At 40.7% G+C, this 27970-nt stretch overlaps 1 protein-coding gene across 2 annotated transcripts; it reads left to right on the plus strand.

The window, feature by feature from the left end:
* Positions 1 to 234: 234 nt before the first annotated feature.
* C1QTNF3 (C1q and TNF related 3) lies at positions 235 to 27944 on the plus strand (the record flags this gene model as incomplete). 2 transcript variants are annotated; one of them, XM_079704120.1, is made up of 6 exons in its annotated part: positions 235 to 537; positions 10869 to 10980; positions 13082 to 13236; positions 18112 to 18241; positions 25925 to 26024; positions 27785 to 27944. In XM_079704120.1, the coding sequence occupies 6 exons, from the start codon at positions 235 to 237 to the stop codon at positions 27942 to 27944; spliced, it is 960 nt and encodes a 319-aa protein (XP_079560246.1). The 2 variants fall into 2 exon arrangements, with proteins under 2 accessions (XP_079560246.1, XP_079560247.1); XM_079704121.1 differs by having other exon boundaries at positions 235 to 318.
* Between the last annotated feature and the right edge of the window lie 26 nt (positions 27945 to 27970).

Genomic DNA, 27970 nt, shown 5'->3' on the forward strand with positions numbered 1-27970 from the left:
GTCACCCAAATCGTTTTGCCTGTGATGTGGGAAAGTAATGAATGGGGGCCATTCTGCCCGCGGAGGAGCACCGCTCTCCCTCTGGCCTGCAGCCTTATTTATTACATACCGAAGTATAAAACCGCCTGGCCGGCTGCAAGTCTCATCTGCAGCCTTGGCACTTGCCCGAAGAGACCACGGCAGCCGGAGCCCTAGCCGTCTTCTCCGGGAGGCTCTGTGGCTCTGTTGAGAATCATGCTCGGAAGGCAGCTCGTCTGTTGGCACCTGCTGGCTTTGCTTTTCCTCCCTTTTTGCCTGTGTCAAGATGAATACATGGAGGTGAGCGGAAGAGCTAATAAAGTGGTGGCGAGAATAGTGCAAAGCCATCATCAGACTGGCCGTAGCGGCTCCAAGAGGGAGAAAGTGAGAGAGCGGAGCCATCCTAAAACTGGGACTGTGGATAATAACACTTCTACAGACCTAAAACCCCTGAGACCAGATGAGCTACCGCACCCCGAGGTAGATGACCTAGCCCAGATCACCCCATTCTGGGGCCAGGTACTCGGAATTCTCTTTTAAGGGTTATTGTCAAAGCTTAATGAGTTTTGTTGTTTTTGCTCTTTTTTCAGCTATGATTCTTAGGATCGATGCTTTCTAGAAGGTGGCTGAGCTGCTTGTGGGTCTCTGTCTGGGTTGCTGTGGGATACTAGGGACGAGGCTGGTCTGTGTTAGAAAATCAGCAGAGGTAGCACTGATGGACTGAGATAAAGAGAGACCACAGCTGCCCCATCAGAAAGGGGAACAGGGACAGCCAGCCCTGCTCTGCTGTGATTTGGTTTCTTTCTTGCTCTGTTGATGCGGAAAGGAAGAGAGCTGACCTTTGCAGATCTGACCTTTGCAGATAGATCATTAGAGATAATCATCTGCAGATCATAAGCTGGACTTCGTTAATTCTTCCCAGCAGAGAGAAGCTGCCCTTTGAGTTTTTCATTTGATTTGCGAGTTTACTGTGACATTTCATGCCAGGCTTGGTTATTTGATTTATAGCCCTCTAGGTTGCTAAGTCTCTATGTTCACTCTGTTTAAAAAAGGACCAAAGAGTTAAAACAAAAACACACTGTGTTTAAAACGCAGACTTGATTCTGTTGTATGATTTAATGCCTGATAATCACAGAGGACTTGTGAACGATGCTGAGTATAAGCACAGCATCTAAGGAAACACCTTTAACTCATTCAGGGTAGTACGGGAGTGGGTTAAGGTTTCAGTGTAGTGAATGGCAAATTGATGAGACTCATTTTAATTGAAAACATTAAGAAGAGGAAGAAACAGGTTTTCAAATATGTCTTTATTATTTTTTTAATTAAAAAAATTTTAATTGAGGTATAATTGACTTATAACATTATGTTAGCTTCAAGTGTACAACATAAGGAAGAAGCAGATTTTGATTTGCCTTCTAGGTATCAAGCATGTTGAAATCAGATGAGGGGAAAGGAGAGTTATTCTGAATTATATGATCTTTGTTTTTTATTTATTAAACATTTTTAAACATTTATTTTATTTGTTTATTTTTGTCTGCATTGGGTCTTCATTGCTGCGCGCGGGCTTTCTCTAGTTACGACGAGCGGGGGCTACTCTTTGTTGCAGTGCGCAGGCTTCTCATTGCAGTGACTTCTCTTCTTGCGGAGCACCAGCTCTAGGCGTGTGGGCTCAGTAGTTGTCGCTCTTGGGCTCTAGAGCGCAGGCTCAGTAGTTGTGGCACACAAGTTTAGTTGCTCTGCGACATGTGGGATCTTCCCGGACCAGGGCTCAAACCCATGTCCCCTGCATTGGCAGGAGGATTCTTAACCACTGCACCACCAGGGAAGCCCCCTGAATTATATGACCTTTGAACAAATAAGTTTTAGTACAAGAATTGACTGCTTCTATGCGTTGAATAGGCCCTGACAAAGTCCATGCAGCTGAAATCTAAACCCCTCTGACCACAGATTGAAAGTTTGCGTTGAGACTAGTAGTGTGATCAGACCAAGATCACAGGCAGAAGCAGCTGTAGATCTGGGACAAACCTGGGACTTCTAACTTGACCACAAATACAGTTGCCCAAACTATTCTGTGGGGCCTGGTCAAGAAAAAATTGCTCCTTTGCAGAGCCGTGGAAGAAATGATAACCTCTAAATCCAATCCTGCTTTTTGAAAGCCGCTTTTAGAGATTGGTCTTTCATCTGACAATCTTTTGGCTGAAGAGTGAATAATACTCATTTGTGTTTTTCTCAGTGATAAAGATATTTGTGCTTTTGTCCAAGCCTTGATCTGGACTTTCCACTTCAAAAAATGGGCTCTTTGCTGGATCCTTCCTGGTCATGGCATGTGAGCCCCCAGAGGCAGCAGAAGGCAGATGTAGGCTGTCATGGGTCACCAATTCTTGACAGGCCACTGAAATCCAAGTTACATTTCTATTCCACCCCACCTTCTAGTGCCTCTAGGCAACTAGCATGTTGAAATCATATGAGGGGGAAAAGAAGCCACTTTCTGGGTTTTCTTTTTTTTAAGCCGGGGAGGCTTTCCAACTCCCTTGGGTTCCTGAAGTATTTGCAAACCAGCCCCCAACAGGAGATAGTGAGGAGATTTAGCCACTGATATTCTAGAGGTTTCAGTACAACTCTCTGCCAGTGGGTATGGAGACCCACATTGAATTTAGGATTGTTCTGTGTTCTTCCCTCTTGCCTCACTCCCCCCACTGCTTCTTTTCTTTTAATCCCCCTTTTCCCTCATTCATCCCTCTCCCAATTATTTTGTGTGCTTCTACTATGAGTCATGTTTTAGGATGGGGATAAATGCACTCAAGCTTCTCTCTCTGAACAATGCTGAAGGGCTCTAGTGGGGATAAATCAACAGGTAATTAAGTACCATGTGATAAACAAAGTAAAGGCACAAAAGACTGTTGGGGGAAAAGGGTCAGAATGGTGGTGGCTGCTGAGTCAGATCTCAAAAGATGAGACGAAAGGGTGGGCATCCCCGGAAAAAATAAAATAAACAAATATGCGCCACAGCAAGAGCCTTGAGGAGTGGGCGTGGCTGGAGAGCTGGGCTATAGGAGGAAGACACCAGTGATTTTAGTGCCACCTGATGGATTCCGTTGGCCGGTGAAGAAGCTTAGACCTTATTTTTCCAGCAAAATTTTGTTTGTTTGTTTGTTTGTGCATAGCAGGGCAGTGAGGTGATCAAGTGTGTGTTCTAGAAAGATGACTCTGGCCATAGTGTTTGTGCGGAGATGTGTAGAGGTGGGCTGAGCAGACCTGCATTCTCTTTTCCTGGCATTTTCTTCTCTGTAGCTCTTTATTGTTCACCTTTATCCAGCTGCCCTCTCTTCCTGGACACCTATCTCTCCCTCTTCCACTTCCCTTCACCTCCTTTCTCTTCTCTCTTCCTTAAGTTAAGGAAGGAGCTGTGGACTGTCTTTCCTGGAGTCATTTCCCAATAGTAGAGCTTCATTCTCAGTAGCTGCCCCTAGGCCTCCATCTACAAAATGGATGGAACTTGTCTTAGGGAATTTCTTCCTCCCATGCTGTCCATTTGTATGAACTTGGTGTTCAAATTTGACCTAATTTGGGGAAAGGAGTTGATAAACTTAAGAGGGTGATATAGAGAACTATCTAGAAAGTCATTTTCCCTTACCTGGGAGAAAACTTCTCAATGAACACATCCTGTCCAACTTGTTCTAAGGCTCATGAACATGGTTCCATTTGACTGAACCCTGAAAGACCAAGCCAGAGGGAGGACCATGTTGTGAAATGTCACAGGACAGTTCTCAGGAAGGGGCCCACTTAATGACCAGAAGTCTCTCCCTGTTTTGGCGGCAGCGCTATGCTCTCAAAGTGGTTGGGTATGCACCCCATCTCTATGAGGCGCTAATGCCTCATACCCAGACACTAGATTTCAAAACAACATCTTTCTAAGTCACCATTTGAGGCTTTGGAAAAGACTTTAATATCTTTGTTTTCATTATAGAGCTGGAAAGAAAATTCATGACCATCTTTACCCTAACCTCTAATTTAGTGGACAAGAAAAATGATGTCGGGGGAAAGTGACTTCATAAAAGTCACACAGACCTATGATGGGAGTTCTGGTTCCAGTTCACTTCTTTTTCTGACATTCTTAGCATCTCAGTTTTTCAATTCTATTTTTAAACAAATGGTTCCACTTCAGTACTTTCCCTCCCTCCCCACCCTTCTCCTTCCCCAAAATTTGTTATTGGCAGAGCTTAGGAATCCTTGGAGCTTAAACAGCTGTATTTCATATTAGCAAAATCATACCAGGAAATTACAGAATACCTACTTCTCAGATTACATCTTTGGATTAGAAGGTGGGGTGGTGCTGTGGTGTCTGACTTTCCAAGTGTCTGAAATCCCCTTTCTCAGACCAATTGCTTTCACTGATTTTCTTTTCCTCTGCCAGTTTTATAAAAAGTTTTCATAGACTCCCATACCTGTCCAAGGTTGGGTCTGGGGTACAGAAGACTAGACTAGGAGATTGCTCCAAATCCTACCTACTGAAAACTTGAGATTGAGCCCTGAGCCACTGCAGGCAATTGCTTGGACTACAGATGCTGTTCTGCATTTTTTTCTTAATAGCTAGGTAGGCACCTGTAGGAAAAAGGAATGAGAGTAAGGAAAAAAGCCCAAGCTTATTTTTTGTTTGTTTGTTTTAATTTAATTTAATTGTTTAAATAAATTTTATTGGAGTATAGTTGATTTACAATGTTGTGTTAGTTTCTGCTGTACAGCAAAGTGAATCAGTTGTACATATACATATACCCACTCTTTTTTAGATTCCTTTCCATGGTCATGACAGAGTATTGAGTAGAGTTTCCTGTGCTATAAAAGTCTAGAGGTGCAGCAGTGTGAAGCCTTGATCCATTGTTCTGTTTGGATTTCTAATGATAGAGAAAACTTCAATTTTGAATGACTTCTTCCTCCCTCCCTTTCTCCCTTTCTCTCTCTTTTCATCCTTCCTCTCTCACCCCATCCTTTCCTTTTAAAAAATGAATTCATTAGCAACACTATGCTGTTTTCAAAAAACTTTTGAATTTTAATTGGTGTCGAGGAAAGTTTCTACGAGTCTTTTGTAAGCTATCATTAAAAGTTGCCAGTTTAATATTAAAAGCAGCAAGGGAAAAACAACAAATAACACACAAGGGAATCCCCATAAGGTTAACAGCTGATCTTTCAGCAGAAACTCTGCAATCCAGAAGGGACTAACAGGACATATTTAAAGTGATGAAGGAGAAAAACCTGCAACCAAGATTACTCTACCCAGCAAGGATCTCATTCAGATTTGATGGAGAAGTTAAAACGTTTATAGACAAGCAAAAGCTGAGAGGGTTCAGCACCACCAAACCAGCTTTACAACAAATGCTAAAGGAACTTCTCTAGGCAAGAAACACAACAGAAGGAAAAGACCTACAATAACGAACCCAAAACAATTAAGGAAATGGGAATAGGAACATACATATTGATAATTACCTTAAATGTAAATGGACTAAATGCTCCCACCAAAAGACACAGATTGGCTGAATGGATACAAAAACAAGACCCATATATATGCTGTCTACAAGAGACCCACTTCAGACCTAGAGACACATACAGACTGAAAGTAAGGGGATGGAAAAAGATATTCCATGCACATGGAAACCAAAAGAAAGCTGGAGTAGCAATTCTCAAATCAGACAAAATAGACTTTAAAATAAAGACTACTAGAAGAGTCAAAGAAGGACACTACATAATGATCAAGGGATCGATCCAAGAAGAAGATATAACAATTGTAAATATTTATGCACCCAACATAGGAGCACCTCAATACATAAGGCAAATACTAACAGCCATAAAAGGGGAAATCAACAGTAACACATTCATAGCAGGGGACTTTAACACCCCACTTTCACCAATGGACAGATCATCCAAAATGAAAATAAATAAGGAAACACAAGCTTTAAATGATACATTAAACAAGATGGACTTAATTGATATTTATAGGACATTCCATCCAAAAACAGCAGAATACACATTTTTCTCAAGTGCTCATGGAACATTCTCCAGGATAGATCATATCTTGGGTCACAAATCAAGCCTTGGTAAATTTAAGAAAATTGAAATTGTATCAAGTATCTTTTCCGACCACAATGCTATGAGACTAGATATCAAGTACAGGAAAAGAGCTGTAAAAAATACAAACACATGAAGGCTAAACAATACACTACTTAATAACAAAGTGATCACTGAAGAAATCAAAGAGGAAATTAAAAAATACCTAGAAACAAATGACAATGGAGACACAACGACCCAAAACCTATGGGATGCAGCAAAAGCAGTTCTAAGAGGGAAGTTTATAGCAATACAATCCCACCTTAAGAAACAGGAAACATCTCAAATAAACAACCTAACCTTGCACCTAAAGCAATTAGAGAAAGAAGAACAAAAACACCCCAAAGTTAGCAGAAGGAAAGAAATCAAAAAAATCAGATCAGAAATAAATGAAAAAGAAATGAAGGAAACGATAGCAAAGATCAATAAAACTAAAAGCTGGTTCTTTGAGAAGATAAACAAAATTGATAAACCATTAGCCAGACTCATCAAGAAAAAAAGGGAGAAGACTCAAATCAATAGAATTAGAAATGAAAAAGGAGAAGTAACAACTGACACTGCAGAAATACAAAGGATCATGAGAGATTACTACAAGCAACTCTATGCCAATAAAATGGACAACCTGGAAGAAATGGACAAATTCTTAAAAATGCACAACCTGCCAAGACTGAATCAGGAAGAAATAGAAAATATGAACAGACCAATCACAAGCACTGAAATTGAAACTGTGATAAAAAAATCTTCCAACAAACAAAAGCCCAGGACCAGATGGCTTCACAGGCAAATTCTATCACATATTTAGAGAAGAGCTAACACTTATCCTTCTCAAACTCTTCCAAAATAAAGCAGAGGGAGGAACACTCCCAAACTCATTCTACGAGGCCACCATCACCTTGATACCAAAACCAGACAAGGATGTCACAAAGAAAGAAAACTACAGGCCAATATCACTGACGAACATAGATGCAAAAATCCTCAATAAAATACTAGCAAACAGAATCCAACAGCACATTAAAAGGACCATACACCATGATCAAGTGGGGTTTATTCCAGGAATGCAAGGATTCTTCAATATACACAAATCAATCAACGTGATACACCATATTAACAAATTGAAGGAGAAAAACCATATGATCATCTCAATACATGCAGAGAAAGCTTTTGACAAAATTCAACACCCAGTTATGATAAAAACTCTGCAGAAAGTAAGCATAGAGGGAACTTTCCTCAACATAATAAAGGTCATATATAACAAACCCACAGCCAACATTGTCCTCAATGGTGAAAAACTGAAACCATTTCCACTAAGATCAGGAACAAGACAAGGTTGCCCACTCTCACCACTCTTATTCAACATAGTTTTGGAAGTTTTAGCCACAGCAATCAGAGAAGAAAAGGAAATAAAAGGAATCCAAATCGGAAAAGAAGAAGTAAAGCTGTCACTGTTTGCAGATGACATGATACTATACATAGAGAATCCTAAAGATGCTACCAGAAAACTACTAGAGCTAATCAATGAATTTGGTAAAGTAGCAGGATACAAAATTAATGCACAGAAATCTCTGGCATTCCTATATACTAATGATGAAAAAACTGAAAGTGAAATCAAGAAAACACTCCCATTTACCATTGCAACAAAAAGAATAAAATATCTAGGAATAAACCTACCTAAGGAGAAAAAAGACCTGTATGCAGAAAATTATAAGACACTGATGAAAGAGATTAAAGATGATACAAGTAGATGGAGAGATGCACCATGTTCTTGGATTGGAAGAATCAACATTGTGAAAATGGCTCTACTACCCAAAGCAATCTACAGATTCAATGCAATCCCTATCAAACTACCGCTGGCATTTTGCACAGAACTAGAACAAAAAATTTCAAAATTTGTATGGAAACACAAAAGACCCCGAATAGCCAAAGCAATCTTGTGAACGAAAAACGGAGCTGGAGGAATCAGGCTCCCTTACTTCAGACTATACTACAAAGCTACAGTAATCAAGACAGTGTGGTACTTGCACAAAAACAGAAATATAGATCAATGGAACAGGATAGAAAGCCCAGAGATAAACCCACGCATATATGGTCACCTTATCTTTGATAAAGGAGGCAGGAATGTATAGTGGAGAAAGGACAGCCTCTTCAATAAGTGGTGCTGGGAAAACTAGACAGGGACATGTAAAAGTATGAGATTAGATCACTCCCTAACACCATACACAAAAATAAGTTCAAAATGGATTAAAGACCTAAATGTAAGGCCAGAAACTATCAAACTCTTAGAGGAAAACATAGGCAGAACATTCTATGACATAAATCACAGCAAGATCCTTTTTGATCCACCTCCTAGAGAAATGGAAATAAAGACAAAAATAAACACATGGGACCTAATGAAACTTAAAAGCTTTTGCACAGCAAAGGAAACCATAAACAAGACCAAAAGACAACCCTCAGAATGGGAGAAAATATTTGCAAATGAAGCAACTGACAAAGAATTAATCTCCAAAATTTACAAGCAGCTCATGCAGCTCAATAACAAAAAAACAAACAACCCAATCCAAAAATGGGCAGAAGACCTAGACATTTCTCCACAGAAGATATGCAGACTGCCAACAAACACATGAAAGAATGCTCAAAATCCTTAATCATTAGAGAAATGCAAATGAAAACTACAATGAGATATCATCTCACACCAGTCAGAATGGCCATCATCAAAAAATCTAGAAACAATAAATGCTGGAGAGGGTGTGGAAAAAAGGGAACACTCTTGCACTGCTGGTGGGAATGTGAATTGGTAGAGCCACTATGGAGAACAGTATGGAGGTTCCTTAAAAAACTACAAATAGAACTACCATATGACCCAGCAATCCCACTACTGGGCATATACCCTGAGAAAAATATAATTCAAAAAGAGTCATGTACCAAAATGTTCATTGCAGCCCTATTTACAATAGCCCGGAGATGGAAACAACCTAAGTGTCCATCATTGGATGAATGGATAAAGAAGATGTGGCACATATATACAATGGAATATTACTCAGCCATAAAAAGAAACGAAATTGAGCTATTTGTAATGAGGTGGATAGACCTAGAGTTTGTCATACAGAGTGAAGTAAGTCAGAAAGAGAAAGACAAATACCGTATGGTAACACATATATATGGAATTTAAGAAGAAAAAAAAACGTCATGAAGAACCTAGGGGTAAGACAGGAATAAAGACACAGACCTACTAGAGAATGGACTTGAGGATATGGGGAGGGGGAAGGGTAAGCTGTGACAAAGCAAAAGAGAGGCATGGACATACATACACTGCCAAACGCAAGGTTGATAGCTAGTGGGAAGCAGCCGCATAACACAGGGAAATCAGCTCGGGTGCTTTGTGACCGCCTGGAGGGGTGGGATAGGGAGGGTGGGAGGGAGACACAAGAGGGAGGGGATATGGGAACATATGTATATGTATAACTGATTCATTTTGTTATAAAGCAGAAACTAACACACCATTGTTAAGCAATTATACTCCAATAAAGATGTAAAAAAAAAAAAGTTGCCAGTTTAAGGGACTTCCCTGGTGGCACAGTGGTTAAGAATCCACCTGCCAATGCAGGGGACATGGGTTCGATCCCTGGTCCGGGAAGATCCCACATACCATGGAGCAACTAAGCCGGTGAGCCACAATTACTGAAGCCCACATGCCTAGAGTCCATGCTCCACAACAAGAGAAGCCACCGCAATGAGAAACCCGTGCACCGCAATGAAGAGCAGACCCCGCTTGCCGCAACTAGAGAGAGTCTGTGCACAGCAACGAAGACCCCAACGCAGCCAAAAGTAAATAAATAAATTAATTAATTAAAAAAAAATTTGCCAATTTAGAGAGGACTCCAAATTTTATGAGCAACTCTAACTCTTCTGCCATTCAACTTCTGCCAAATCTCTAGCTCCTTGACAGTAAGCACAAGTTATTTAGAAATTTATCATTGAATAAAGAAGCATTTAAAAAAAAAAGAAAGAAGCGTTAAAATCAGTGTCATATTTGAATACATTTAATATCCATTAAGTACTCATGAAATCTCGGTTCAAATAATGCGTTAATCACTTTAAATTTTCAAGTGGAATATGAAACGGAACAGCATGTTAAAGGTGGAAGTTTAAAAAAAGGGAGTTAAAGTTGTTTCAGGATGTAGATAATTAATAAGAATTTATTGGACTAATGACTACTTTCTTTCCTTAATTTTCTAAGGTAATTTATGTGTGTTGTGATACAATTCAGAATTTCTAAGAACTCTTTACCCAGTATCATGAATATAGATAGACTTAATAACTATATTTGAGGTTGGTAATTTTTATCATTTGAGGGTCATCTACTCAATATAGCTACATCTGAGACTACTGACAGTTGGAAAAGAAAGGGAGCTTTCTCTTTCTGAAGGAGCTTTCTCTTTTCCTGTAGCAGCAGGAACATACTTCCCAGAAACACAGCCCCAATCCTCCACTTCCACTCACACTTTCCAAAGAGCCTGTTCTTCTAGTGACTCTCCCGTTTCCTTTGCCTTCTGATCATCACCTCACCTTAGCTACTCCCTGACTCCTTTGCCATTGACATAAGATGACATAAGTCACCCCACACTTTCTTTTCTGATGTTGTCATAGGCTGCTTGGAATTAAGCTTACCTAGGGGCTGTGGCCAGAGGAAGCTCAAAAGTTCTAATTACTCATATGTACCTTTCTCTGAAGCTTCTCTTTGTATTTTTTCAAAGTCTCCACAAACTGGAGGACTGCCCCCAGACTGCAGCAAGTGTTGTCATGGAGACTACAGCTTTCGAGGCTACCAAGGCCCCCCTGGACCTCCTGGTCTCCCTGGCATTCCAGGTAAGGATGAGAGAGATGCGTTGTTTCCAGTCTAATTGCAGACTGTGCCGAAACAGGAGCCAGGGGTGAAGCTCAGTAAGCTGGGATCACTTGTGTGTGATCCAAAGCTTATGCATGGAAAACCCAAAAGAGAGTTGGGTGGGGAACTGGGCTTATTGAGTTAATGAGGTGGAACTGTATAAACTATAGTATTTATTATCCATACTGCTTGCAGAATCCCACAGGCATTAGGCATGCTGGGGCCCCAGCTTATAGGCCAGGAGGCCCTTCCCCAGTGTGGAGTCTGGAACCACTGGAGCTGAACAAGTTTATACTCTTGTTTCAGTGTTTCTGCCACCGTGTGCTCCATACAGCGCACTAGATCTAGGCTTCAGGGGATTTGGGAAGTGAGAGTGGGGAGGAGAGCTTGCTGGTCTGGGTTATAGTCAGCTTCACAGTCTCTTTGACTGAGCTACACCTCTTTCTGTCTGATTCTAGGTCTAGCTGAGTTTTTCTTCCCTTAACCCCCAGGTCCTTCCACGCACAGCTGTCTCTCAGTTGACCTTCATGCCTCTCTTGGACTCATGGGGACATTTTTGGGCTCCAGCACCATATGGTGGCACGGGGCATGCTGTAGAGCTCCACTGGGTCCCTCTAGACCCACTGTTCAGCCATCTCTAGTATTGAGTGGCACCCCAGACATGGATCATTTGGGGAACTTGCTAGTCTCCTGGGTCAGCCAAGGAAAGGGCAGCCCAGGTGCCCTCTGTCCCAGGACCTCCAAATCTATCTGGGGGTTTAACTGACTTTCTTGTCTCCAGGTCAATTCCTGGGGATAGAACATTTTCTCAGGGCTTGGCAAATGTCTGCTTGCTCTTCTCTGACTTACTCCCATTGATGTTAATATTTAATAAATAAGGTTTAATTTTTCTTAATACTTTTGAGTGGCTTGTCAAATGAAACCAAATTTAGAATGAGAAAGTGCTCTGTTAGACTTTATGATCAGTAGCTTGGAATCTATGACACTGAACATCAAGGACAGCAGGCAGCCGGTACAGTGATTACGGGCAGGGGACTTTCAGAGCCCTCTAAAACCTTCTTAGGTCTAAACTCTTCTGAGGTCACAGGACAGGCTGGCCTTGGCTACGTGCTTCCCATCAGGATCAGTTTTGTCATTAGCACATTAACTTGTAAACCCAGTCAAAGTTCATTAATCTGGAAGAATTGCAAGCTCGGTATGAAACCTGACCAAAGGTAGCACACAGAATAAACAACAGAAGGACCTGGAATTCAACAAATATAAAAATAAAGGGAGAGGTGTAGAAATTATCTTTTAGCAAAGTGAAGTGAAGAGTTGAAATCATTATCCAAGTCTTGCTTTCAAGATTACTGTTATAATTTTTTATCAATGATTATACTGTTCCTCCAGTTATAAAAGTGGTTCATGTTCTTTGTAGAAAATTTCAAAAATGCAGAAAAGTGTATAGAATGACACAAAAATCATTTGTGCTTCATCCACTTAGAAAAAGATAAACCACTGCAAAATATTTTTATGTAATTTGTTCTAGTCTTTTTCCCCTTAGGGTAAAACATGTACATATTTTATATTATATTATATATATATATATATATACACATATACATAGTATCATGCTATCACTATTGATTGATTCATAACCTTTTTTATCTAAAAATATCATGCTATTAAATATTTTTCTTCAGCATTCTTTTTTTGTGACTATATAACATCATTTACTGGGATGTACCATTTTTTAATTTAGCCCTTTCAGTATTGATGGACATTTAGGTGGTTTCAAATCTTTGCTACTATAAAGGATGCTTTATAATGTCTCTATGCAATTTTTCATCCAAGTCTTGCTTTATAGGAAAAACAGGCTTTGGAGCCTGGAGCCTTAAGAGTATCTAAGGCTGTTTTCAGTGTCCCATTTAAAAGCGAGCCTATCCAATGATGTCACCATGGCTGTGTTAGAGCTTGTTTCAAATGGTCCCCTTTTACAATTAAGTTTGTGCATTTTTGAAGAAAGGAGCTGCATTTGCATAAAAATAGATGGTGAGTATGAGTGACTGGGCTTTCTCATGTGATGATGTCTGGTTGTTTAAGGAAACCATGGAAACAATGGCAATAATGGAGCCACTGGCCACGAAGGGGCCAAAGGAGAGAAAGGAGACAAAGGTGATCTGGGGCCACGGGGGGAGCGTGGGCAGCATGGCCCCAAAGGAGAGAAGGGCTTCCCGGGGATCCCACCGGAACTGCAGGTAAATCGTCTTGGCATGTCTCCAGATGACCCTCACTCAGGGTCCAGGAATCAGAAGGCTTGAGTGCTTCCTCATCCTCAGTGTGTAAACCTGTCTCAATTTGTTCATCTCCACCACAGGGTGTTTGCAGAAGACCCATGCTGTCAAAGTGCTTTGAAATCATTCTTAGGGAGAAATGTATGAAGGGTGAAATTCAACACCCTCATTAGACCAAATTACAAAGCAACCCTGGACATCAGCTAATCTCCATTTTCCAAATGAGGAGCTATGTTCAATAAAAAGGTTTTTGGCGACTCGAATATGTAAACTTTTAGATGCATAAAATATTATTAAGTAGATAGTTGACCATTCCATTTATTTATCAATTTTGTTACATTTGCATATTTAAATTACATATATGGATATTAATATACAAGTAATTCTATCAAATCAGATTTCGTGGCATTAATTTTTATTAAAGCTTTTCTCATCAGTATCTTCTTTATTACTGGAGGCATTTTATTTTGTGTCATGAGACCATATTCATTTCAGCTTAAAGTTTTTTTAATTCATTTATGAGGCTATCATTGGACGTTTTATCTCAAGCCCACTACCCATTTATCTGTTATTTTTTAATATATAAATTCATTTATTTATTTTTGGCTGCGTTGGGTCTTCATTGCTGTGCGTGGGCTTTCTCTAGTTACAGAGAGTGGGGGGCTACTCTTTGCTGTGCTGCGGGGGCTTCTCTTGTTGTGGAGCACAGGCTCTAGGCACATGAGCTTCAGTAGTCATGGCTCTCAAGCTCTAGAGCACAGGCTCGGTAGTTGTGGCGCACGGGCTTAGTTGCTCTGTGGCATGTGGGATCTTCCCGGACCAGGGATCGAACCCGTGTCCCCTGCACTGGCATGCAGATTCTTAACCACTGAGCCACCAGGGAAGTCCCCCATTTATCTGTTCTTTATTTCTCTTTTAAGTGATCTTCAAAATTCTTGTTGTCGGTAACACCTAAAACTTGCAAATGTGAGACGTGAGGTTAGGTCACACCAAGAAAATTACTAAGTCTGGGTTACTTATTTATTTATTTGGCTAATATTTTTAAGATGGATTCTTCCAAGGGACTCCTATCAACACTGAAAACTAGCATTTTTTTATTGCTTGTTTCTGGCTGGTATGTGTTCCTGAAACAGTAACTAGTGATTAAAATTAAGTAACTGAGAGAACATACTGATGGAATAAAATTCATATTTTAAGGCAAGACAAGAAAAATTTAAACATAATTTTTTCTCTGCCCATTTTGGCCTCCTCCCTCCCCTCCACTGTGCATTGTGCATCTGCATTATGCATTAACCAGACCTCACCAATGGCAGAAATAACTGCTCAACCATAAAGATCAATTTCTCTTCTTTTGACGTCAGACATGTAACTCCTTAGAAGATAACATTACTTACTTACAACCTTATTAATGTTACTAGCTATATTACTTGTGTTCTGCCTATTTTATAAGATTATTTTTTCTTTCATTACCAGTGTATGACTGAGATTCCAATAAAAATAATGATGACTAGGGGACTTGAAACAATTGACCAAATATATAGTTCTGTAAGATCAATGATTGTAATAGTGTAACTCTGGATATGGGAAGAAGCAACAAGAGGGAGCCATTTCCTGGACCGTAACAGACTAGTAACACAGGTGGTCCAGAGGCTTTTGGCTACTGTTAACTGAGTCTGGTCTAGTAATAGCACATGGAGTGTCCTGTCAAGGAAATCCTCACCTGACCTGGGAATGAGCATTCCTAGTGCAGTGGGACAATTGGTCATAAAATGCCCCCCAAACCTTGGTTGAAATTAAGAACAAAAGGGAGAGGATTGTAAAATAAAGAATGTTGCCCACCATCCAGTTCTATAAGAACCAAGTCATTCCCACTGCAGTCGCTGACCTACAATACACTGTGGAAGGAATTCAATGTGAAGATCAGGATGAGGCATTTTGTGCTCTGGGAAAACTGACAGCACTGGCCCTCAGACAGTTAAATATTTTCAGGAGAGAAATTTATGAACCCAGTTTCTTGCATCTTACCATTACTTAGAAAAGCACTGAAACCATTAACTAAGATATCTGTCCCTTGTGAATAGCAGTAGCCTTCTACCAAGATGTGTGCTTGACTGCATGTACCCCTTCACCTAAATCACATATATACTGGTTTCTCCCCCTATCCCCACACCTCTTCAGAACGGTCCTCAGAGCTTTCTGAAAGATTTTCCCCTGGGTTATAATCCTCAGGTTCGCTTTAATAAAAATTTCCAATTTCTTTCTTTGATTATTGATTAATATTTTCATGGACAGTACTATAACACGAGAAACTTTTAAAGAACTATAAGGTACAGAAACTCTATCTGAAATATCAGTGGGGGAAACCTTTACCCTTTATTTGGGCACCTGTGGTAGTTGTTTGACCTTGGATAAATTCCATCATTTTGGGGGGAATCAAGTTATTTTAAGGGTAAACTAAGAGATCCTGTGTGTTACTCAACCTGCTTTTGTGGTTTCGTAACGGCTTTTTTTCCCGTAACTTTTTAATGACCACTGTTTAATAATTTTAGCAACCTGCGGTCTGTGTGCCAGTATAAATTTACAAAGAAAAGGAGACAGATGCCATCGCCCAGGTTATAGGTACCTAATAAGATGGATGGTTCTCAAAGCTAGAAACTAACCCAAATCTGTGAATGGTTATATCCTAGTCAAGGGGCCTTGTAGTAGCCAGTTTAATGGAGAACACCTGGGCAATTATTACATTTGCTCCCTCAGCTTTTTAACCCTAAAACCACATTACTGTCTTTAGGGAGAATTACTTTCCCATGTCTTGAAGGAGGCATTAAAGTGGAGACAAGATTGGTCCTGGGCAGATTGTAACGGAGGGTGACTTCCGGCCCCTTCATCCCCATTTCTAAATCTCTTCCTTCAGTGTCACCCTTTCTTCATCCTTCTGTGTCCAGTGCCCTCACACAGTCCTTCTGACTGCCCCAATCCTTTCTGTGTTGATTCCCCCAGGCCTGCCTCCCTGTTTACTCCCCCAAGTCTTCCAGAACTTCAAATTATTTGCTCTCTCCTCTCTCACCCCTCTCCCTTAAAACTTCCATTCATTCAAGATGGATAATCCCACTAAGTTAAAGAATGCATTAACCAGATCAATATCTAATTCGCATTCAGTTTCAATGACTCATTTGGACAGGGGACTGGCATTGACTTTCAAATGTGACTCTCCAATGGTGGTACCATTTCCGAGTGTGGGCTATTCCCATACCACCAGGCAATTCTCGGATACCAGCTGGATGTCCCACAATTCAGCTCACTTCTGACACTTAAGAGGTCAGTCGTGGGCTTCCCTGGTGGCGCAGTGGTTGAGAGTCCGCCTGCCGATGCAGGGGACACGGGTTCGTGCCCCGGTCTGGGAAGATCCCACATGCCGCGGAGCGGCTGGGCGCGTGAGCCATGGCCACTGAGCCTGCGCGTCCGGAGCCTGAGCTCCGCAATGGGAGAGGCCACAACAGTGAGAGGCCCGCGTACCGCCAAAAAAAAAAAAAGAGCTCAGTCCTTCGAGACTGCCCCACCCTTCCCCCACTTTAGGCGCCAATCCATGTCCAGGTTATCACCTGTGTTTCTGTCTTCCAATGACCCCCTGCTTGGGTTTGATTAATTTACTAAAGTGGCTCACAGAAGCACTCAGAGAAACATTTTACTTACTTGCTCACCAATTTATTATAAAAGGATGTAACTGAAGAACAGCCAGATGGAAGAGATGCATAGGGCAAGGTATGGGGACTGAGCTTCCACTCCCTATCTGACAGCGCCACTCTCCCCAAATCTCCATGTGTTCACCAACTGGGAAACTCTCCAAAACCTGTCCTTTGGGTTTTTATGGAGGCTTCATTACTTAGGCAAGAGTAATTAAATCAGTAGCCATTGGTGACTGATCCTCTGTCCAGCCCCTATCTCTCCTCTGCGGAGGTTTGGGGGCAGGGGCTGGGAGGGGGGGATGGGGGAGGACTGAGAGTTCAAAGCTCTCTAATGACGTGGTTGGCTCCACAGGCAACCAGACCCTCCCGAGGGGCTTTCCCAAAGTTGCCTCATTAACATAATGAAAGACACCTTGATTGCCCTCAACACTTAGGAAATTCTGAAGATTTTAGGAGTTCTCTGCCAGAACTGGGGGCGAATACTAAATATATATTTATTATAAATCATAATATCACACGTGTCTTTTATGGAGAAAATAACACAGGGCAAACAAAGTTAAAACGTTGGCTGCAGAACTTTTCAGATCCTTTAGTATATGCTAATGGGCATTTAATAGTTATATGTAGAAGATTTCATCCAAATTTCCAGTATTATTTGATAATAGAATTTTAATATCTCAGAAAGCACTTTAAAGTCTAATGGTCGGGCTTCCCTGGTGGCGCAGTGGTTGAGAGTCTGCCTGCCGATGCAGGGGACACGGGTTCGTGCTCCGGTCTGGGAAGATCCCACATGCCGCGGAGCGGCTGGGCCCGTGAGCCATGGCCGTTGAGCCTGCGCGTCCGGAGCCTGTGCTCCACAACGGGAGAGGCCACAATAGTGAGAGGCCCGCGTACCGCAAAAAAAAAAAAAAAAAAAAAAAAAAAGTCTAATGGTCATTGAAACACATGCTCAGAACTGTTGATATATAGTTTTAATGATGCATAGCATAAAAATGTTAGAAATCACCATGATTTATTTAATTTTTCTCTATAGATTAATGTTTAAATTATTTCCAATCTTGCTGTTACAAATATTGGTGAAATAAACTTACTTGTATCAAAACCTTATTTCTCTAAGATAAATTGCCTTTTAATTAACCACCAACTCTTTGCTTAGATTGCATTCATGGCTTCTCTGGCAACTCACTTCAGCAATCAGAACAGTGGGATTATCTTCAGCAGTGTCGAAACCAACATCGGAAATTTCTTCGATGTCATGACCGGTAGATTTGGGGCCCCAGTATCAGGTGAGAGGTAAAAATAAATGACTGGATTAATCAATTAAGCAACCAAGAGAAAGAAGGAAGGAAGTGGGGGAGGGAGGGAGGGAGGGAGGGAAGGAAGGAAGGGGGAGGGAACAAAGAAAGAAACCCTAAGGGAATTAAGAGTTCTTTGTGATTCTGGTTAAAACATATATATATATATATAAAATATTATATTATATATATATATGAAAAGACAGAGACATTTTTAAAAATGATGACGACCATGGGCTACTTAGATTATTAACTCATTCAAACTAACCAAATAAACCTTAAGGGCATAGTTACCTCTGCCTTGAAAAGCCCTTATTCTCACAGTTTAAATGTGTCATAACTGAGTTCATCCCCTCCCCTTTGCCACCACCCCAAGGAAGGCTGTATCGTATTTTAAAAACATTAAAAAAATTTTTTTTCAGTACTTCTGTATTCATTTCCTATTGCTGCTGTAACAAATTACTACAAACTAGGCTTAAAACAACACAAAATTATTCTGTAACAGTTCTGGAGGTCAGTACTTCAAAATCAGTCCAACTGGGCTAAAGTCCAGGTATGGGCAGTGCTGGTTCCTCTGGAGAGCTCTAGGGCCTTGCCTCTTCCAACTTTTAGAGGCTGTCACCATTCCCTGCCTATTGGCCACATCACCTCAATCTCTGCGTCCACTGTCCCATCATTTTGTCTTCTCAGATTCTGACCTCCTTGGCTCTTTTATAGAGACAGAGTGATTACCCTGGGCCCACCTGGATAATCCAGGATAATCTTCCCATCTCAAAACCTTGAATTTAATCACACCTGCAAAATCTCTTTTGCCATATAAGGTAACAGTCATGGATCTCGGGGATTTTAGGACATGAGCACACATGGGGGGCATTATTCAGTCCCCAACAACTTTCTTACTTTCTAGTGCCACAAGCTGCTTCAAGCTCATATTGCATTTTCCCCTGTCCTAGCTCTGGAAATACCCATTTTCCCAAGGAGTCCTGGTTCCTTTCATTGGAGAGTAGTATCTAGAAACCAAGACTTGGGTGCTAAATGTACTCATCGCTATTAGGAGGTCACTGCTTTTGGGTCCTGTCATTGGACAGAGTTAGGAAATACACATGTATACTAATCATGCATGCGTACATATCTGTATTTATTTTCCTACTATCTATCTATCTATCTATCTATCTATCTATCTATGTTGTGTGTTAAAAAACAAACAAAAAAATGAGTTCATTCTGATACAATCTATCTATATTGTGTGTTAAAAAACAAACAAAAAAACATGAGTTCATTCTGATACATCTGACTCAAATCCAGCACCACTGAGTTCATCCTAGCATCCTCTTTATTTATTTGTAACTTCTTTATTTGACAGTGTGAACCCTGGCTCTCTTAATCTATAATATATTTACTTATTTGTTGAACCTTAGTATACAAATAAAGTAGTTAAAAAATTGCAAACCCGTGTGCCATGAGAAACAAAGTTACCAACTAGGGTGTAATGTTTGTGTCCAATTTTTTTTATTTTTACCATCCAGTCAAAACACTGTCTTTAAAAGCCCTTAGATCATCTTTTTCCCCCATGCCCTTCAGTTCTGTTACTTCATTCATTTGTAATACAGTTAGATTCATTTGTCATAATCTCGAGTTTCTCATATTCTAGTTGAGTTTTTAAAACTCTGCAGAGCAAAATTTATTCTTTGTGGTGTACAGCTCTATGGGTTTTGACGAGTGCATAGAGATGTATCTCCACCACCATGGTATCAAATGGAACAGTTCTTTCAGCCCCCAAATTCCCTTGTGCTATCCCTTGGTAGTCAACCCCTGTGTACTCCAACCCCTGACAATGACTGATCGGTTTCCCAACCTTAGAATTCCAAAATGTCATATAAATGGAATTGTACAATATATACAATATGTCTCTTAGCAAAATTCATTTAACATTTACACATGTCTATGTATGAATCAATAGTGTTTTCCTTTTTCTTGCTATGTAGTATTCCGTTGAATGGATGTATCAGTTTGTTTATCCACTCATGAGTTAAAAGACATTTAGACTATTGGTGAATTGACCCTTTATCATTATATAATGTTTCTCTTTATCCTTGATAATATTTCTGAAGTCTCCTATGTTTAATATATTATAGCTTCCCCAGCTTTCTCTTGGATAGTATTTATATATATATATTATATATATATTATATATAAAATATTACAAATAAGCCAATCAATGAGCTTATTCTGTCTTCCACCTTCTCTCTTTCTTAATTTTTAACTTTTGGTGGTTGAATCATTTATACACTGTTAAGGTATAAAACAATTACATTTTAGTTTGTCAACATTATCCACTCCTATGATTTGGACTTATCTTGCAGTTAAATATATTCAGTGTTCACCACTAGTCATTTTGCCAAAGTCTCCCAGACATCTCTTTATTAGCTAAACCTTAACCTTTCATTTTCTCAAGAAAGCTTATGCCGTCAGTATTCCCTGAGACTTTACATGCTCTAAACTGTTATAACGTTGGCTTGCAAATAAAAACCTTGGCTTACTTAAAAAAAATTTTTTTTGGTCCTGTTTTCTGGCATTTGGTCTGGAGAACTCTGACATAAGTCTGAGTTTTTTCATCCTATAAGTGACAATCTTTCTGCTTGACCTCCCAAAGAATTCTTTCTCTATCTGCAAAGTCCAGTGAGTTTTCTAGAAGAAGTGTTAATCATTCTGGGTCAAATTTTCCTGCTATGTCCTTTCAATATGTGTGTGTAAGCCTTCTTTTTGTCTGGGAAAGCTTCTTTGAATTATATTTTAAAACATAAATAAAGTTTTTTCTTCTCGTTGTACTAAGGTGAGGTGGCATTAGGAGCCGTCTGACTTGTGTTAGGAAATTAGGCAAACGGGATATATTGTCTATAGAATATTTAAAAACTGTAATAAAGCCAATTAATGTTAGCTAGATTTTTTTATTAGCATCATAGACCAGCAGTTCTAAACATGTCAGAGATAAAATACTCCTCCCCTGGGGGGTGGACCGCTCACAAGCATCCCCCTGACCCCTCCCCCTGCACCTTAGTACACCACTGGTTAATTTTTTTAACAACTCCAAGTACACTTTATTTGTTTTGTTTTTAACTTTTCTTAGTCTGTCTTCTGTATGTATTATTTTCTCTAATCTTTTGGTGCTCTTTACTTCCATTTCATGTTGTTTGCTTTTTCCATTTCTATCCTGCATATGCTTAAAATTGCATCTTCTAGGGGTTAATTATCCTTTTTGCCTCTTCCAATTTCTTCTGTCTTGTCTCTGTAATACTTTTTTTTTTTTAATGTTTTCTGTGTTTTACATTAGTCATGATGTCCTGGTTTTCAGTTCCTCCTCTTGTCTGGTCATTTCTACCATGGGTTTCTGCATTCTGTTTTACGATGTTCTTTCAAAGAGGGATTTGCTTCATTAATATATCTCAAACCCATGATGGAATCTTTGCTTACATTTTTCATCTACCACATGATAACATTTCTTCTTGGTGAGTAATTTTTGTTCTTTTCTACTTTCTAAAATTAACTGATGATTGAAGAATTTTCCTAGATCAGCTCTATGCAGTAGTTTCTTGGGGAAGGGGAGGGACCCCAGCACACCTCCAGACTTGGTGGCTTGGTGGTTCCTACTTTGCTGCTGGGGGACGCCCCATTTCTTTGTTTTCTTTCTTCCTTTTCTTTTTTTTAAAATATGGAATGCTTCACAAATTTGCATGTCATCCTTGCACACGGGCCATGCTAATCTCTGTATCGTTACAATTTTAGTATATGTGTTGCCGAAGCAAGCACTCTACACTTCTTTTTTGACTGCCCCGCAGGGCTTGCCAGATCTTACTTCCCCTACCAGGGATCGAACCTGCGCTCCTGCAGTGGAATCATAGAGTCCTAACCACTGGACCGCCAGGGAAGCCCTGCCACTTCTTTTAACTACAGCCGCTCTGTGTGTTTTCTCTGTGTGGCCACACTTCTCTGTCTCCCAGACTGCACTGGGTCTAGGAAAACTTCTGAAACCAGCCTGGAACTCGCCAGTTCCTTTGCCTTTAGGAGCCTTATATTTGCTGGCAGATTCTGAGATCCGCCACTGCAGGATGGCTTTCCACACTTTCTGTACTTTATCTAGCAGCCTTCTCCCCAAACATAACTTTTGCTTTATCTCAGCCATGCTCACAGGAGCTTCTTTTCAGCATCTGTATTTCAGAGTGGCCCTTCTGCAACAAAGAGTGCATTTTTCTGGGCACTGTTTGAGATCTGCTGCCACTTGGCTTCCTCAAAACTCCTTGCCCTCCATGTTGACTCCTCGTGACTCTGCCTGCTGTCAGTGACATGTGACAGCACTTAACTGATATTTTAAGTTTATTGATTTTTTTTTCAGTCTCCTAGTTTTGCAGAGAATGGATACTTTTTTGGTGTTTGTTGTCAATTTTCCTTGTCTCTGTATATGGTATTGAGAAGGAAAAAAAAGAAAATTCTGATGGGTGCAGTGGCCATGTTAGATTTGTCACAAATGCTTTTTTTTTTTTTTTCAAATTTATTGGTTGTGTTGCTGCGTGTGGGCTTTCTCTAGTTGCAGCGAGCGGGGGCTACTCTTCATTGCAGTGCGTGGGCTTCTCATTGCGGTGGCTTCTATTTGCTGCAGATCACGGGCTCTAGGTGTGCAGGTTTCAGTGGCTGTGGCATGTGGGCTCAGTAGTTGTGGCTCGTAGGCTCTAGAGCGCAGGCTCATTAGTTGTGGCACATGGGGTTAGTTGCTCTGCGTCATGTGGGATCTTCCCAGACCAGGGCTCAAATCCGTGTCCCCTGCATTGGCAGGCAGATTCTTAACCACTGTGCCACCAGGGAAGTCCTGTCACAAATGCTTTTAATGTGTGCCTTGATTTATTTTTCTACCCAGCTGAAGTCAGAAATGAACTGGCATATGAAGTGATAGAAGCAATCTTTCATCATGCTTCAATCAGCTTTAAATCTTCTTATGTGATTTTCTGCTCTGAAGGCTTATGTTATAATTTTCCTATAACTATTTTGTTACACACTGTCTGTGCCACAAATTACATAGGTGCGTAGATATGCCCAGTGAATGCTTCCATTGCTTTCAATGGCTTTATAATTGAAGCTCAAGGATTTAGTTGTTTTTTAGAATTCTCTTGGGCTGCACATAATTCAGACAATAACAACCATCATTTGACTCCCACTTTACTGTTTAAACCTCATCCAATAGATTATAAAATGAACTTTTCATACTTCTTCTTTTTTTTTTTTTTGCGGTATGCGGGCCTCTCAATGCCGTGGCCTCTCCCATCACGGAGCACAGGCTCTGGATGCGCAGCCTTCGCGGCCATGGCTCATGGGCCCAGCCGCTCCGCGGCATGTGGGATCTTCCCGGACTGGGGCACGAACCCGTGTCCCCTGCATTGGCAGGCGGACTCTCAACCACTGCGCCACCTGGGAAGCCCCCTTTTCATACTTCTTAACTCTGGGAGTGATGGGACAGAGAAGGCTGAATTTTACAGTTATGTAGCACAAAGACCTGAAAAACAGAGTTCAAATGTATTATCTCTGGTTTTAGTACCTTCCCTCGCAGAGCAAACCCACTTGCGGATATAATATAGATTCACTTTTGTATTATATTTCCAACTCTATAGTCATTTCATTTATTCACCATTTGGTTTCTTAGTCTTTCTAAAATGCTTCTGCATCTATTTTTTATAATAGACATCATTTTTTCCAGGAAAAGTAGTATCTTTTTCTGTCATTTTATTATTATTATTATTATATTTTATTTTTGGCTGCATTGGGTCTTCGTTGCTGTACACAGGCTTTCTCTAGTTGCAGCATGTGGGCTTCTCATTGCGGTGGCTACTCTTGTTGTGGACCACGGGCTCTAGGCGGGCGGGCTTCAGTAGTTGTGGCTTAGTTGCTCTGTGGCATGTGGGATCTTCCTGGACCAGGGCTTGAACCTGTGTCCCCTGCATTAGCAGGCTGATTCTTCACCACTGCACCACCAGGGAAGTCCCTTTTTCTGTCATTTTGATTCCCACTTTATCTTCTTGAGTCATTGAAAATTGTTGTGTGTGCATGTAGTAAGAAGTTTTGTAAAATGTGAAAAACTGCACACATATAAATTACTTTTTTGAGTCTCTAATTTCTATCTGCCTTTACTTTTCATCTGTGGACCAATCTTTAGGTATATGAATGAACATGACTTATTTTTATATCCTATCTTTTATTCTCAGCACATTGAACATGCCAGCTTGGCACTAAATTAAGCATAATCATACATCTTTATTTGGTTCAACTTGACTCAGAGGCAGATGGATCAACATGGTAGCCTTAGAGCTTTTATTTTACTTGATTGCACCTTTGGAAAACAGCATAGAACTATGCGGTGTTTTTTTTTTTTTTTTTTTTTGCTTTTTTTTTAGATGTTTCTGGGTTTTTCTTTTACAAAGTCTACTATGGTCTGACTGTGTCCCCCTAAAACTCACATGTTGAAAGCCTGATGCCCAAGGTGATGGAATTAGATGATTAGATCACATGAACTCCCATGAATGGGATTAATGCCCTCACAGAAAAGGTCCCACAGAGCTCCCTAGCCCATTCTACCATATGAGGACACAACCAGAAGTCTGTGACCTGAAAGAGGGCCCTCACCTGGTCTTGGAATTTCAGTCTCCAGAGCTGAGAGAAATAATTTTTTGTTATTTATGAGCTACTTAGTCTGTTGTATTTTGTTATAGCAGCTCAAATGGATTAAGACAAGGCCGTTAGTTTTAAAATGTAGCATGGAAATCAATAAGAGTTTGATGATTTATATTCATTCATCTTTCCAAAATGCACTCTCAAAACCAAGATCGTTTAGAGTTAGGAAGATTTTCCTTTTCACTCATCTCTCTACTGTTGGATTCTTCTTAATCTTTCAGTGAAGGTATTTTCTACATTGGTATTTAAAGTGTATCAGGTATATTAAGTTACTTTCAATTAGGAGCCCTAGACTCTTACAAAAAAACTAACATGTTTTAAAATATGTTGCTGTTATTTTAATGAAAAGGATTCATATTTTTAGTAGCAAGGTCATGCTGCTGAGTCAAAGTTGAATCTTTCTATTTATTGTACATAATTTCACCTACTTACAGTGAATAACATGAGAAATTGCTGGAGCTATTAGAACTGATGAACATTTCACTGTGCTACAGTACTTTCTTATCTTTGGCTAAGGACAATGTTGCACTTGGGTCATTTTGTTAGGCCACAGAAGACCATGGGTGCCTCCATGCAGGGCTCTCTACTTTGTCCATATGTGTGCTGAGGAAGGTGTGAATGATGGTTAATCTAAACCTAGGGATGGGTTTATATACTTTGCACTTTGTTAGGGGCAAGGAGAGGCCATGAGATACAGCCAAATCCTGCCTTTAAAGACTTTGTATTCTTGTTAGGGCAACATGGTCTACACACTGAGAAAGTCTCAATAATATGTAAAGCAGTTTGAAGGTGAGAGCAGATAAAGGGACACTCATAGAAATAAAGGCCAAGAAGAACCTACATACCACGTAGAATAGCAACAAAAGAAGTGTGAAGTCATGTGACCTATCTCCCTGCTATCTCCCCGTCCTCAATGTACAATAGTTAATATAAATGTGGATAAATATCGGCCTCTTTCAGGTGTGTATTTCTTCACCTTCAGCATGATGAAGCACGAGGACGTTGAGGAAGTGTATGTGTACCTCATGCACAATGGCAACACGGTCTTCAGCATGTACAGGTGAGTGGCCTTTTCTATCATAGGTATCCATGCTGCCATTGTTCGCTCAAAGGATGGCCAATGCCAGGAGGGATATAGGAATCAACAGAGACTGGCATAAACCTTGTTGTTGTTGAGACCTCCCATGTACAATATACGCCCAGATTATCATTACTGTTTGGGAAGCAGTGACTCTGATAAACTTGAGTATAAGCAGGTTGCGAAGAGGCCTTGAACTAATTACTAGCAACACTCCCCATAACTACTCATTTGTATTCTTTTCTCAACTCATTCTTTCTTTCCTTCCCTCTCAGTCTTTTCTTCTCCTTTCCTACTGCCCGCCCCCTTTGCCTAGAGTTTAGCCCTTTTCGGGCCTCTCACTGTTGTGGCCTCTCCCGTTGTGGAGCACAGGCTCCAGATGTGCAGGCTCAGCGGCCATGGCTCACGGGCTCAGCCGCTCTGCGGCATGTGGGATCCTCCCGGACCAGGGCACGAACCTGCGTCCCCTGCATCGGCAGGCAGACTCTCAACCACTGCGCCACCAGGGAAGCCCCCGAGTTTAGCCCTTTTGATGGCCTTCTCTACCATTCCTGGAACTGGCAGTTCAAGGGTTGGGAGTTGGTTTCCTACTTTAGGCAGTGTCGTGGCTCTGATGTTTACCTTAGCAACCTGGCCCTTAGGCACCTTGGAAAAAAGTTCATTTAAAAAAGAAATATTGCAATTTGCTCTGATATAAGCTTAAGATGTAGGGAAGAGAGGCCAACACATTTCCCATAATTAAATAAATGGGTATCGTGAAACTCTGTGAAAAACTTCGTGGTTGTTATCTTTTCTCGGTTATTTTTGATGACTTGTGGGGATTGCCATATTTTTTTCTTTTGGACCCTGGCCTCTAATAAGAGGCTTTGAAAAGCCAAAAGAGAAAAAGATGAGTTAGGTAGGTGAAATGCTGCAACACAGAGATCCAGAATATTGTGGCTCAAACACACTAGAACTCAATTTTTCTTGGACGGTTTCAGGTTGGGGAAGGATGGGGTGGAAAGGGTGGAGAAGGGAATTGTCTGGAGTTTGGAAGGAGGGTTGCTCCACCAGATTTTTGAGGGATGTGGGCTGGTGAAAGCATTTCTGCCATCTATAAAACTGACTCCCCAATTCTCACATCATTGTCATTGCCACAGTCAGAAGGAGGAAAGAACAGCAAGCTTGTGGACATTTGTATGCATCAGGCATTCTATTCCAAGTCATCACGTTTTCCTAAATGTTTTGCTCTAGCATGACAGGGAACTCCAACTTTCAAGCCCACAATATCTGTTTCCTCACTGCTCTCTGCCTGACCATGAGCCAATGCAACATGTTTTAGTTTGCATTATGGCAGCACCTTTCTTTAGAACCAAATTCTAAATTAGTTAAGGTGGACTGAACTGCTATAACATTGGTCCAAGGGCTTGAACATGATAGAAATTCCTTTACTTCTCATGGCACAGTCTTCAAACACTCGGGCTTCAACAGATGGCTTCCAAGGTCATGCTGGTCATTGTCATTAGCATTCCACACAGTCATAATGAGGAAAGAGCAGGGGGGCTGTTTGTGAGAGCTCTATTGGTGAATCCTATATATAAGTGGCACATGTCATTTCTGTTCACATGTCATTTAGAGAATTTAGTCCCAGGACTATACGTAATTGTGTGAGACTCCAGAAGAGAAGAGAGGACAGATTTTGGTAAAGAGCTGGCTGTTCACTGCAAAGACTAAGTAGTTGGTGCCTTTTTTTTTCTTTCTAGTTATGAAACAAAGGGGAAATCAGATACATCCAGCAACCATGCAGTGCTGAAGCTGGCCAAAGGGGATGAGGTTTGGCTGAGAATGGGCAATGGCGCTCTTCATGGGGACCACCAGCGCTTCTCCACCTTTGCAGGCTTCCTGCTCTTTGAAACTAAGTAAAATATGAATAGACCAGCTCCACTTTT

This window comes from Hyperoodon ampullatus (assembly GCF_949752795.1).
Source record: "Hyperoodon ampullatus genome assembly, chromosome: 4".
NCBI classification, from domain to species: Eukaryota; Metazoa; Chordata; class Mammalia; order Artiodactyla; family Ziphiidae; genus Hyperoodon; species Hyperoodon ampullatus.